Source organism: Colossoma macropomum, unplaced genomic scaffold (genome assembly GCF_904425465.1).
Source record: "Colossoma macropomum unplaced genomic scaffold, Colossoma_macropomum, whole genome shotgun sequence".
Classification (NCBI taxonomy): domain Eukaryota; kingdom Metazoa; phylum Chordata; class Actinopteri; order Characiformes; family Serrasalmidae; genus Colossoma; species Colossoma macropomum.
Window position 1 is genome coordinate 15,915,886 of NW_023494802.1, and position 14,926 is coordinate 15,930,811.

A 14,926-nucleotide genomic window follows, 5' to 3' on the forward strand; every position below is an offset into this window, starting at 1 on the left:
ACACCATCGAGGATTAAAGCACAATGATGCCCTAAAGCTCATTTCCATTGTGGTGCACTTCACATGTAACATACAAATAAGTTGAGCATCACAAAAACGATAGCAGATAACAGTGCAAATACAATAGACACAGTAAAGACAGATAACATACTATACAGACACTATACGATATAAAAAGGACATACAAAGGAAAGCAGAGAATAGACAGTGTACAGTAGGGTTGGGGAAAGAAATAGAGCAGCTGTCCATCCACAGCAGTAGCCCACTGATAGTTAGTAATAGTCAGAATGGAAGCTCAAAGCTCTTTGTGGCTATGTGCACATTCTTACTTGCGTGTTGTTTCCTACAATCTTCAATAATATCACAGTACACTACAGTAAGTAATGACTACTACTACACAGGATTAAACATAAGACAGGACAGAATTACATACCAGCACACATAGCACCCACAATAAACATATACGGCATACAACATAGTCAATAAATACTTTGCTTATTTAGATGAAATGCAGTCATATGCAAAATTTTGAACACCACTGGTGAAATTACACGTTTTTTGATGCAACATTTTTGTTTATATTTTTCCCAGTTATGTTAGATTACAGCAAGTAAATAGGTATTGTGCATTATAATATGCAGAAATGTGTTCTCTGTAGAGAGGATAGTAACTTACTTTCACTTAGACAATCAACAATACATGATATTTGGCCAAGGGCACCCAAACTTTTGCATACCACTGTATATAAGTTTAAGTGTGTGATAGAACACTCCTTAGCAGGATGACCATGAGCATTGTCAAAATTGCAGACAGAAGTGCAGATAAAAGTGTATGTGCATATTAAGTGAGTGAAGTATAATGTTTCACATGTAAAGTGGGTGCAGTAGGTATAGTGCAGCAGATAAAAGAAGTAGATTGTGACTTGGTTTGATTATTTGAAGGGTAATTCCATCAAAATCTGCATAATTAAATTGTTAAGATGTAAACAAAGTGATTCAGAGTGGTTTCATAAGGCATGCGCCATTCTAGAGAAACTTAGCGAGTCAGAATTGTTCACAGTGGTGGTGATAGGAACCAGACGTCTTAAGTGTTCAATGTCTTTAGCTACCTCACAGAATGTTATTACATGAAAAAGACATTGGCTGGTGTTGGGAGACATTGTTTTATGACAGTTTTATGAAGATATAGCCAAAAACATATTTAAACATATTTAGGATGGAGAGATATGTGTAGGATGTTGTAATGCAAAGTAATACCCAAAGAAAAATGCATTCAGATTTACCACTATTTCACCATCAGTAACATTAGTAAACAAAATGGTTGATTTATTTCTAGATTCTTACAGTTATGCTTTGAGAATTCTTCAAAAATTCATTAAAGCAGTGAAAGCTGGAGTCAGAATCATCACCAGCCACACTCAGTGGAGCATTACCTACTCAAAATCGGACTCCTTTGTCTTCTTCCTCTGATTCATCAGCTTCTAGTGTCATTAAGGCATGTCTGAAGGTCACCACTGGCAGTGTGCAGCCTACGTGCACATCAGTCTTGAGAACTTGACTCGGATGTTTACAGAAGCATCCTCAGTATAAGACTAGACTACTGCAGTTGTTTAACTACTGCTAGCAAATAGAGCAGTTTTTTTTTTTTCACTTTTTCCTTTGCAACATGAGTTATGTTTATTATTATTATATACAGCAATCCGCACATCTGCACAATGTTCGCCGCACATGCAACAAACATCTAGGAGTTTTTTTACAGTACACCAATGGGTTAGCAATAGGCTTGTTGTCTGTTGGAAAATGCGCCAACATTGGTCCTGTTCACATTTGGCATTAACATCCATCTCGAGTGATCTGGTCCTAAGTGGACCGCGAGATGTGAAACCATTTACACCTGTCATTTCTCTGTGTCTCCTGTGACCACATGTGGCTGGAGAAAGGGGACCACCCACATTTAAGACGCATGTCTCTCACTTTGTTGTGAGACAGAAGTTCCCAAGTCCTTGTTCATAGACATGTCAGGGCTGTTGCTACAGTTTAGATTGCATGGATTGCTAACGCAACTTATAAACAAACCAGAGAGGAGACGAAAAATAAACTACGCTGCTGTTTTCCTCTCTGCTGTGATGCTGATTAACATTTACATTTACATTTACAGCATGTAGCAGACGCTCTTATCCAGAGCGACTTACAAAAAGTGCTTTGTCTATCTAGAGAAAGTATCTTTGCTAGTTACCAACAGGTCAGAGAGAAAGCTGGTCCTGAGCTCAGAGACTGATGGAAACAAAAGCCCATGTTGATACCCAGAGAAAAGAAACAAAACACAGCGCAGTGCAATACATTACAATAAATACTTAACTTAAGGCTGTCAAACATGCCCTGGGACAGTTTAGAATTATGTTATGGTGTTATGGTACAAAGGTTATGTGGTCATATGCGTCCCTGACCAACTCCAAATGTGGTTTGAGTGATCGGATCACAACATGTTGCGGCTGAGAGGAGAGCCAGTTTGTATGCTAGTACGTGTTGGGTGCACCGGCATCATATAGTCTGGCTCTCTACCTGGTGTGAGGGAGAGGAAAGGACAATGGTCTCCCGGCCACACGCAGCGCACTAGAGAGCACGAAAGACTTTAAAAAGGACTGGAATAGGTAAGATCAGTGATAGGTATTGGATTAAACTGGTTTATTTCACTTTTAATGTGTACATAATGCACATTGGTTAACTCGCGCAGGGGTTTGTGTGTTTCTGAGGCCTCCTTAGTCAGGATTCCCACTCAGTGTGCATTGGCCCTGTCCCAAGCTGCCGTGGAGAATGCACGTAACGCCCCTTTACTGGTGGGTTCTCTAACTGGGAGCAGAGCAAGGTTCTGAATCACACTGCAGTTCTGGCACTAGCAGACTTAAAATTAAGTGCAGTTTTTGCTTTAAGTCTGATGAAGTTAAACTAAGACAATGCCAATAAAAAGAATGACAAAGAGGCAGAGTGACCTGCAGCAGCCACTGTGCTGGTTCCCTGCCCTGGACCTACTGAACCCGCATTGGGCTGTGCATGCCGCTAGTGCCCAGCGGAGCCAAGCACCTGTAGGAGTGCCTCGACAGGCCAATCAATCCAGCCTGGGAGGAGAGGTCATAGCTGCCAGTTCTAGAACTGAGTTGGTGAGTGGTGCCTAAATGTGAGGCACTACAGCAAGGGCCCAGACTTTTGCTGCCCCTGTGACTCACAATACGAAAAACGTGCACGCTCCTCTAGCTAGGGATGCCCGCCCACGCATAGCGACAACTAAAATCCAAGAGTCCAGCTTCCCAGAGCCCCAGTCCACCCGTTTGCTCCAGAGCCCTGGCTGCCGCATCACTCTCAGTGGTGGAACAGGACTCTAATATGGCAGGGTTCCCCTCCCCGGCCACATGGACTCAGTATTTTTCCTCTCCCACCAGACATGAGGTCTCTCTCTCCCTCTCTTTGCGCTCTGTCGGATGAGCTCCAGCCAAAGGAACCCCACCCCCTCGTGCCTTATCCGTTGCCCGCACTTGTCCCTGGAGCTGGTCTTTGCTCTCCTGGCTATGGGCCAGGATTGCAGGGTTGGGGAGGTGGGCCAGGTTTGCAGGGTTGGTAAGGTTCTGTGGTCCTCTTGGCTGAAACAGCTGATGCCTGGGCGCTGCCTGGTGCTCCGGAGAGCATCCCAGAGCTGCCCATGTCAACTGTGCTGTCTGGTGCTCTGGAGGATGCCAGTGAACTGCAAACTGGGCCCTATGCTGCCACCTGGGGCTTTGTAGAAATGAATGATGCCAGCCCAGGGCCTTAAAGCGCTATTGGTAACAGTCCCACCTCTCTTACCTTCCTTGGTGTCAGCCCAGTCATTGGATCACGCCTCATGCCTACGGGGTGGAGGGGGCTGTGGAGGAGGAGAGTACCTGCCAGTACGTGGTGGGTGCTCTTCCAGCAGCATATAGACAGCACCAGTAGCATGTTGACTGGCTCTCTCCCTGGCGTGAGGGAGAAAGAAGGATGCTGGCCTCCCAGCCACTTGCAGGGAACTAGACAGCATGAAAGACTTTAAAAAAGACTGAAATAAGGTGTCAGATTGTGCTGGTATTTCACCTTTTAATGTGAGGTAAAGCATGTTGGTTAACTCACGCTGGTGTTTGTGTGTGTCTCTGAGCCCTCAGCTCAAGGTTTCCCAGTCAGTGTGTGCCACAGCATTGACGCATTGTGCTCCATTCATACTTGTACTTTGTGTTGTCCGCTTATGATCAGGTCACCCAGGATGCTTGTTAATGCCAGTTGGCATGGGGCCTTTAAGCTCCACCTTGATAAGCTGTTGAATTGGTTTAAAAATTTCAAACTCAATTAATTCCCAACGTAATAAGTCTGCCTACATTTAGCCCAAAAATATCTCACGGTTGTCCCCAGACACTGTCTTTACATGATCACATCTGGCCCCAGGAGATGACATAACAATGAAAGGCATCTAATACTTTGCTGCAAAAACTAAAAAAATAGTATTTCCCCTCTTTTTGCATTAAGGATTTCTGATTTATTTGATCAAATTCAGGTTTGGGAAATCATGTTATTAAGGGAAAATAGTTTATCAGAAGAAGCCACATTTTTGTACAGACATTGGAAGGTTGAGCTAGGCAGTGGTTACTGCATGCTGAGATACTGCAGAGAAAATGCTGGTTCTTTATTCCAGAACCTACAGCTCTACAGAAATTCTCCTTTCAGGGTCGCTGCTCTGTTATTCTATAGATCACAAAGCTGCTTCTGAAACACTTCTATGTGGAAAGGAAGTGTTATTGCAGGCTGCTGAGCTTTCTGTCTGCTGTCACCTGAAGCTGTCTGTGTGTCTTGTGGTCAAAACGGCTGAATAATTCACTCACTCACTCTCGGTTTTGTCCTGATTGTGTCCGAACACGATTATGAGAAAAGGTGTTGCCTCGCAGCAAAACTGGTTTCCTCCAACATGACTCTCACGTTTCTTAGAATGCGCGTATTACTTTCTCACCCACGCAGCCTCCCTTCACTTTCCCACTTGTTGATTCTCATATGTGGTCTGTGCATTTTTGTGTTTATTTTTTGTGTATGGCTCCCTGCAGTTATATTGGATTCCTCTTCTCAGTTTGCATAGGGGCTCTCAGGGCTCTTTTGTCTCCGGAGCAGATATGTCAGTATTGGCCCCTATGCTCGAGGAGGATGACGGATACCTTTAGCCAAGAGTTAGAGTGACTGACTAAATCTGGATTTACTGGAAAATTGTGTCATTCTCTGCATATTCCACTTTAACTGTTAGTTGGTAGAGTTCATTTAGTCTCTGTCAGAACAAAACTCTCTCCAAAAAGTAACTTTACAGGAGAAGGAAGAAACTTTCTTAATCCTAGGATGCATTAAGGGGCTCAAATCGACCCAAATATGGTGTGATTTTTGGAATATTTTATCACAAAAGCATATAATTCCCTGACATTCAATGTATCCCTCAAAAATCTGAATGCATTTTCTATATTTATTGGTCACAGGGTCAGAAAAAAATGTTTTTGTGTCACTACCCAAAGTCTTCATAAAGGGGGTCAAAATAAATTATGCATTTTGTCAATAAGAATATTTAATTCCTTGGCAGTCCTTGGATTAAATGGATTCAAAAGTGACCGTGACTGTGTCAACTTCATGTTTCTTGTGTTGAAAAAAAAAGACATTTTAAATATGACTGTATTGTCTTTCTGAAAGTGTCAGTTCACTGACTATAGGATTTTGTCCTGAACTGATGTTTTTTAATAATTATAGCATTTTGTTTCGTCAAGTTTTTAAATCATTTTCTATGATTATTAAGTATTTCATTTCTAAGAACATGTCCTCTTTCATACATATCTCACTGGCTGTGTTTACATGCAAAGATTTTTGCCAATCCGACTGAATATATTCCGATTATAGATTAAGACTGAGGTGTTTATGTTCACTCTACTCAACAATCTGATGGAAATCTCCGTTTACATGCTCTCTACAAGTAACCTGATCCAAAATGACATGCATGCGCAGAGAACCATTTAGTGTAGACGTTACCCTGACAACCAGCATCACCTGAGTCCAGTCAGAGTGAGATGAGCAGCAGTGAGCAGTGCTTGTGTTTTTAATTCCTTTAAAATGATGTCAGACTCAGGAAAACGTCCTCCACATGTCCTTATTAAAGAAGGGAGAGAGGAAGACGTCGTGTTCTGAGACACATAAGCTGGACGTCCGTCCCACCGCCGTCTTTTAAAGATCAGAGCATAAACTTCGTCTCCTCTGCAGACCAGTTTCTGCTCCGCCATGTTGAACGTTATAAACTTTCACTATGACGTGACACACATGATCAGAACGGACTTAAACTTTCCGATAGGGAATGTAATCAGATACAGGCATTTACACGGATATTATTCTTCTATTTAATGGATTATTTACAGGATTACCCACCTCGTTCAACTGGATATAAACTGTATTCCGATTGGCCTCTATCGGACTAGTCTACTCCGACTGAGGTGTATACATGGACGTATTCTATTCCGATTGAACTATTAGTCGGATTATTAATGGGTTATCAGGCTGCATGTAAACGTGGCTATTTTGTTCTGTATCAATTGCTGTTCAGAATTTGCTTCAGGCATCAACTGTCATAGCAATGTGGTCCATGTGATAGTGCAAGTTTTGTCCACCAATAATATATGAAAATATATGAGATTTTGAAACAGAGACATTCAGAAATTCTAAATCAGCAAGCAAGCAAACTAGCAAATTTTAGACATGTTACTGAGTGGCTAGTAGTAGATTGAGACACTAAATAAATAAATCGATCAATATTGATTATTTATCAGTCATTCATTCTGGTGCCTCTATGCCAAGTCAATTAAGAAATAGTTCTAATGCATTTAAATAGTCTCCAAAACCTTAACAGTAACTTTACAGGAGAAGGCAAAAACGTTCTTAAGTTTTAATGCAAGTTAATGAAAAGAGGTTTTATTCCAAGTCATCTTGGGGCATTTCTGTTGGTCCATTCATCATGAAATTTTTACACAATTTGAAAGACAGCCGTCCTTTTTGAATGATGTAATGATTAAAAAATGTAGATACCTTTTTTTTTGGACAGCAACGATTTGTGTTTCATCAAACTCTTAAATCGTTGAATAAAGTTGAAGATAAAGATAAAAACAGGAAGAAAAGTACTGATTCTAACGTGAGTCGCTTTCATCTCCATGCATTTGTGCAGGCCTTTTGTATGCATTCAGGCATACATTTCAATTTTAGTTAATGTAAGAAGATTTTGGATCATTTCTGCTGAAATAACAAAACCACAACAACAAAAAAAAGACAAAAATTGAGATACAAGAGCATACAAACCCCTAACCATGCCTCCCTTTGTGTGTGTGTGTGTGTGTGTGTAGGTCTCTTCTCTACCTGAAGGTCCCAGGCTGGAGCTGATGGAGCAGGACTCTAAAGACTCAGCTCAAAGCAGCGCCACATCCACCTCCACTACTGACACGGCCAGCCAGCCTGAGTACAATGTACACGCTCCCGCACACATTCATGAGCACTGCGTGTCCGTCTGCTTCCCCACTTGTCTTGTCTGATCTTGTCCGTCTTTCTTCTTGTATACAATCAACATAACCCATGTTTGTCCACCTGCCCTTAAAAAGTAACAAGAGACTCTATTCCACTTCAGCTCTCTTTTTAATGTGCAGACATCCAGCTTTGTGCCCAACGGTCTGTCTTCAGGGCTAAATGTTACAAAGCCTGTCAGCTATATGTTTGCAGAGAGCATTGACGACTTGCACAAAGAGACCGTTAGGTATTGAATGATGCTATTGTGAGCTGGAGTGTTTAACAGAGTCTCTATTGACCGTAGATATGTGTACACACAGGCACAACCACCCGCACGCGAGTGCAGAAACAGGAACGCTGTCGACATAGTAACCAATTGATCATGAAAGTCATGCTCAGACAAGTGCTGTAGAAGATCTTTCATCTCATGATCTCTGCTAACCAGGCTGACCGTTCTTAATGCACATCTTGAAAGAAAAGCTTTTACATTGTAGAGATGCCCTCTCAGGATTAGTGCACTGTATACAGTACTACTAGGTGTAGTGTAGATCTATAGGAGTATGAAATGGCCCTCATCTGGCACACATCTGGCCCATTTTAGGTGAAGCTGAGGTTAAGTTTGTTGCCTATGATTTAGCCCAGACCTGGCCCATGTAAGGTGAGCATATGATACATTTAATTTGGCCCAGATTTCGTACACAACACATGTGACATCTGGCCCATATAAGGTGAAGCTGAGGTTAAATCTTTTGGCCCTGATTTGGCCCATATAAGGTGAGCATATGCTAAATTTATTTGGCCCTGATTTGACCCAGACATGGCCCATGTAAGGTGAGCATATGGTAAATTTATTTGGCCCTGATTTCTGTCTCTTTTGTAGGACAATAAGGGATTTGGAATAGGGGAGCTGGTGTGGGGTAAAATTAAAGGCTTCTCCTGGTGGCCCGGGATGGTGGTGACCTGGAGAGCCACGGGGAAGAGGCAGGCGTCCCACGGCATGCGCTGGCTTCAGTGGTTCGGGGATGGCAAGTTCTCAGAGGTGAGTCGGATTTTGGGATAATATTATGAGGACTTAATATTTAAATTATTGTTGAAGAGCTTTTTTTGTGGTGAATAATCTACGGGATGTGCGTCTCTGGTAGGTTTCTGCGGACAAGCTGGATTCCATCACTGCGTTCTCCAAGTTCTTTAACCAGTCCTCCTACACCAAGCTGGCATCGTACCGAAGAGCCATATTCCAGGCCCTGGAGGTGAGATTGGCTTTATTGTTTGGAGAGAGTGAACAGAGAACTGTTGCACTTGAGATTGACAGCGAATTCAGTGAGTTCAAATGTCTGTAACGTAACCTTAATGGAAGACTCTGATGTGGCAGTGCACCTGCTGTGTTAAACCCAGGGATCATAGCGGGTATTAGGTCGGTTTTATTTCTCCAGCTGTGTGTGCGTGTGCATGTGTATTTTGTAGACGGAAAGATAAGAGCTCAGGTAAACACTTATCTGAAAGCTGTGCGGAATTCCCCGACAGTTCCCCTGATTATCTACCTGTAGAGAATTAGAAATTCTACCAAACAGCACAGAAGTGGCCAAGTCCAGACACGCTCGAGGACCGTGTCTGCTCTGCCTGTTGTTCTTTCGGCGAAACTCGCTGCCTCTTATCTTTCTCTCTCGATCTCCCTTTTCACCGTGATGTACGATGCGCAATTTGTCTACATTTAGTCTTTCATGTATTTGCTCTGATTTTATGTGTAGGAACCCAAGTCTGCCCCTGATGTCAGTTTTGTCATCTTCTTCCCGAAGGATTACTAAGCCCTTTGGTTTTTGGTCTTCCTGGCTGTTGCTTTTGTTATTTTCACTTTGTAAACCGCAGGCTTATTACGCCGTTATTCATCTGAAGATGTATCATCATGTACTGAAAAAATGATGTATACAAATAAATCAGATTACATAAACACAATGTACAGTGTGAAACCAATGTACACAGGTCAGCGCTCAGTAGCCACTCTAAAGTATGGGGTACTGCTAGATCAGTGCAGTCATTCAAACTGTTAATGCTGACTAACTGGAAAAAAATGTATTTCAGGGGCAGCTATGATAATGACCGCTGTGGTCACTCACATTAGTCATATTACTGGCAAGCAAAACAGTAATCACTTACAGGATTCTTCACTAAAAACAATGACAGTGTGTCATTCAGTATCTCAGTCAGTCTCTAAATAGTATAGATCTCTAATATTGTTGAAATCCAACAGTTTCAAAAGACTGTATCAATATTAATTATGTCTTTTGTTTACTGTGGCTGCAAAAGTGGACTCATATTTAGCAATAAATTACTTGCTGCCATATAGAGGGACCTCTATTCTCCCACTAGAAGTGTCTTCTGGAAGCTACATGAAGACAGGGAAAGTTAAGAGTCGCGTCCTGTTCCCAACAGGCTTCATTCACACTCCTGCCAAACTAGAATTGCCTGTGTTAAGTCATCCTCAAGTCACTGCGTTCCTCTCAGTTTGTGACACCAAACACCACAGCATACCGTGATGACAGGTTTATTTCACTGTATTTACCAAGAAGCAAGAATAGTCGGTTGCACTTTATTTGGATGGTCCCCTGTAGATGCTCTACAGATACTTAAATCATTAACAAACTTTCTGGTGATGTTCAGTTGATTATCAATAACATTAGAGTTGGGGTTAGGAGTAGATGTAGGTTTTGCCTTGCGGTTAAGTCTAGGGTTAAGTTTAGGGTTAGGGATAGATTTAATAAACTCTTTCACACCAAACTTGAAGTTCAGTTGCATTTAATGGATATTGGGTTGAATGGCACTTAAAGATATATGAGCATTTACAAAGCATCTACAGTGGACCATCCAAAGTGTTACTGAGTAGTGTATTAGTAAAGAAGTATCTGCTGAAGGGCTCCAAGGGGGGCTTTTTAAAAATGCACAGGTCCCAGGATTAGATATACAGCATTATCTGCTGGACAAAAACTCAGTTGGGTTTCTTTAAAGATTAGAATATTTTAATGGGAGCATGAACAGAAATTCCTTCCCTTTGCTGTACAAAGGAAGTCTGGCGTTTTGGTTAAATGTTAATGTAGTATGGCGCAGCGGCTGTACTGTGAAGTTGTGGAACCACCTTTAAACCTTTATTTTATAACCACCTTTCAACACTTTTGGAGCAAAGACAGCTCCAAATAAAAATCATGCTTCAACAAACAGGTTTATTAGATATAATTACTTTAAGTGGAGCCAAAACATCCTATTTTCAGGCGGTTTGGCACAGAGAGAGCCTTGTTTCTTGACTGAACATATGATGTGCCAGAAATCAGCTTCCTTGTTGTTGATGAATGAAGCTACAGATGGCCTGTTATTACTGATCATCTCCAAATCTCTCTCTCTCTCTCTCTCTCTCTCTCTCTCTCTTTCTCTCTCTCTCTCTCTCTCTCTCTCTCTCTCTCTCTCTCTCCCTCTCCCTGCCACTGGTTGTTTCTGTAGATGGCCAGTATACGTGCAGAGAAGACATTTCCTCCGTGTGAATCTGATAATCCAGAGGACCAGGTGAAGCCCATGCTGGACTGGGCTCACGGTGGCTTCCTGCCCAAGGGCAAGGAGGGCCTGAAACCCAGAGAGAACTCTGGTGAGTATGAGTCACCATGTCATACCACCAGTTACAGTCAAATCCAGCTTCAGTCCTTCTTCTATAACCCTTAGAAGTCAAAAGTTTTTGCTGTCGTTTTGCTGTACATTCCATTTACATTGCATAATTACATAATGTATACATGATTACTAGTGGTGGCAAAGGTAATGCATTAAAAATGTGTTAACGTGAGAATGTATTAAGGCCACTATTTTTGAACTCTGTTAACGCATTTTCCTAGTTTGAACCATCCGTAGTTCCAGCCTAAAGCCCAGCTGCTCACGTGTGTTGCTGTGAACAGCTTTTAAATTGCGAGAAGTTCTAATTATGGCTGTTATGGCTATTTTTCCTTCAATGGCATATATTTTGATGGAACTGTTTATAAACCATTTATAAAAGTGCTTTTATTGTGTTTAAATGTTATTTTTTCATTGTGGCAGTTATATATGATTGTTTGATCTGAAGCAAGCTTCAGTTGGGCTGCTTGTTTTGTCTGGCCATGGTTGTCCTGCATCTCCCTTCACCCCTTATTGCTCACTAGCAGCTCAACACAGAGTAACAACATTTCACACACACAGAGCCAACAGTGTCTTTGTGCATCTGATAACAGAATTATGGGGAGAAATATTATATTTAGATATATTTATTTTATATTTATTTCAGATATAATTCAGATATAAAATATCTGCATCGATTTCTATTTGGCAGAGTGGCTCTTAGGGAGCCTGCAGAAAGAAAAACGCAACTGATGTCGGCAGTAATATCAGTAATAGCTGCAGCTGGCTACGCTGGACAGCGCTTGCAGGAAATCTGTGGATAAACTGACAAGGAGCAAAACAAAAGCAATAGCAAAGTGGAAAACTCCAGTTTTCCCTGAAACAAGATGTAACACAGCAGTATGAGATGAAATATGCAGCCATATTGCTCACATGTTGCTCTCACTGAACGTCAGTGAGGGGAACTGAAAAATGAGCTTACCATATTTTCATGTTTAGGTTTATGTGAACTCGCCATTCACATCCTAAAAGTATTGAATTGTTAACTTACTTAAAGTAATAAATGTATTCTGATTGAGCTTATTGTACAAAATGAAATTGAAATTGGAAAAAAATCTCCCTTTAGGGTCATATTGAGCAAATAAGACAATTCCATCCATCATCTAAACCGCTTATCCTTCTGGGTCGCGGTAGGGTGCTGGAGCCTATCCCAGCTGCCATTGGGCGGAAGGCAGGATTCACCCTGGACAGGTCGCCAGTCCATCACAGAGCAGACAGACATACACATTCACACCTAGGGGCAATTTAGCATGTCCAAATGGCCTGACTGTATGTTTTTGGACTGTGGGAGGAAACCCACGCAGACAACATGCAAACTCCACACAGAAATGACCCTGGTCACCCGGCCGGGAATCGAACCCAGGCCCTTCTTGCTGTGAGGCGACAGCGCTACCCACTGCACCACCGTGCCACCCTAATAAGACAATTCCAATGTATTGAAATTATACAAAATGACACGATTAATCATTAATGATTTAGATCGTTTGACTGCCCTAGTAAGTGCATAATTAAACAGTGAATTACGCAGTTGGTTACATCATAAATTACATTTACATTAATTTCTTTTTTTTGCTGTAAGTAAATGACAAGTGCCAAATCAATGTAAGACACATAACAATGACTTTTCTACTTACAAAATATGGTATAGATTGAATGCTTTACAATCCACACTTTCAGCAGAATGCTCTGGAACTAAGAAACCTGGCCAGGTTGTGTAATCTATCCACTTTTCCTCTAAAACCGCAGAAATTAATCTTCCAGCACACACCATATACATCCCCCCAACACACACACACACAAACACACACAGGAGCCGCTCTTTTGCTCCAACAGCTGCACAAATGACGACTAGTGCAGATGAGGAAACGCAAACAGGAGGAAAAACCCTCTGTTTGTTTAGTGTGCTTACCATACGCATGATTCACTGCTGAAATATGAGATTACGCTCATTCAGCGAGTGCTGGCTTTTCTCTATGGTGGGTCTCATATTCTCTGTTAAGTTCTCGGTAAGTAAAAGATAGCTTGTATTCTGGTTGGGGAGTAATTTGTTCCAATTGTGATTTACTCGCTCGTGTCTCTGTCTGGTTTAAAGCTGTGGTACTTTCATTGTGTGGAAAAGCCGCTCTCACTGTCTGACCTTGAACAGGAAGCTAGATCCGCAAACTAGTGGAGACAAGTATGATGGCTGAGTGTGATGCAACTGTCCGCTGCTTTAAAACATACTTTAATTCATGCTGTTACACTGTTACATAGTTTGATTTTGACAAGATGTGTCCTGACTGAGTGAGATTAAATAGTGATGAGATTGGCTGTAGATGTTTGGACGCCGTCTTCGTGATAAGTGCCTTGGGGAGTGGGGTTGTTGTACTCAAATTGTGTTTGGGTGGGGCTTTTAAAGCTGTCAGGAAAACTAACATGAAGCACTAGGCCTATGTGGTGAACAGGAGTGCTTGTGAGTGACAAGAGGAGTGCTATGCTTATACTTAATACTAATTCCATTAAGAGGTCACTACAGGCCAAAAGTATAGAAGCAAATAGTGATTTTTAAAGTTTAAGGTCAATTAGCTGACAGTACACCTAATGCAACATGTTTATTGGTATCAGTAGCCAAATAAATGGATAGTTCCGGTCCTAAAATCTGATTGGCTGAACTGCGTTCAAAGCTGTTGCAAAATCCGTGATATGCACACTCCTATGACCACCTCACAAGAACTGAACTGTGTATTACTGCGCCACGGCACGAAAAAAATCCTGTGCTGTTAATGGAGTAATCTTTGACTCTCATGCCGCTCACATGGACCACTGAGTATATAGATGAAGTAAGAACCCGTTTTTGTTGAAACTGAGGGGCTGGCGACTTATGTTCTTAACTGGAACTAGGCTGGTCAGCTAACAGGCTAAAAGAGCCAACAGCCTAAACACCTCCATCATTAATGTCACAGGCTTGAATTAAAGTACTTACAGTGTGATTTACTGTAAAACGGCGATATGAAAGTCTAAAAAAAGTGACTTGAATGACTTACATGCTTCAAATGTCCGTGTTTCAGTCAGAAGTCGCGTCAAACCCAGGCTGAATCCCAAACGGCTCCGTACTCCCTAAATAGTGTGCCAACTATGAAAGATCAGAAATTCTAGCCTCTACAGCCAAACAGAGCATCATTTATCGAGTCCCAAATTACTATTTTTTAGCTGTATTTTGCACTGTTGGGGTTCAGGATCTAGTTTTGAAATTCCTACGTAGTGCACTATGTAGGGAGCAGGAAGCCATTTGAGATTCAGCTCCAGCACTGCGGTTTTATCACAGGGAAGGGAGTTTTATGCACTCTGCTTCACGTTGTGCCTAAGAACACTCTTCCAGATAAAATCGCAGTAACACACAACCTCTCGTGGCTTATTGCTTTAATAGATGCCCAATTGGACATACATGATTCAGTTAATAAAGCCTATGGGAGCCTTTGAATATGAGAATCATGTGGATATGATTATAGCTGTAATACAGCTCTGCAGGAAAATGCTATGTTCGACGAAAGCTCATAAGTCAGAATACCCTCATCTGAGTATTCCTACACCGAAAGTCAAGAAGGTGTCCGTAACCCGGTTCAGCATACAGGGTGATTCAAAAAGATTCATCCGCTTTCAAAATGATTTATTTCACTGGTAAATCATTACAGATC

General features: G+C 41.7%; 1 protein-coding gene across 3 annotated transcripts in view; it reads left to right on the forward strand.

Annotated features, from left to right (window-relative positions):
* The window catches only part of dnmt3bb.1 (DNA (cytosine-5-)-methyltransferase 3 beta, duplicate b.1), a 76,104-nt gene that overhangs the window by 37,486 nt on the left and 23,692 nt on the right, over positions 1–14,926 (forward strand). For all 3 annotated transcript variants that reach the window (XM_036590729.1, XM_036590731.1, XM_036590730.1), the window contains 4 exons: positions 7,409–7,528; positions 8,446–8,604; positions 8,708–8,815; positions 11,055–11,196. In XM_036590729.1, the coding sequence (XP_036446622.1) occupies positions 7,409–7,528; positions 8,446–8,604; positions 8,708–8,815; positions 11,055–11,196 (529 nt within the window). The remainder of the gene's footprint in view (positions 1–7,408; positions 7,529–8,445; positions 8,605–8,707; positions 8,816–11,054; positions 11,197–14,926) is intronic.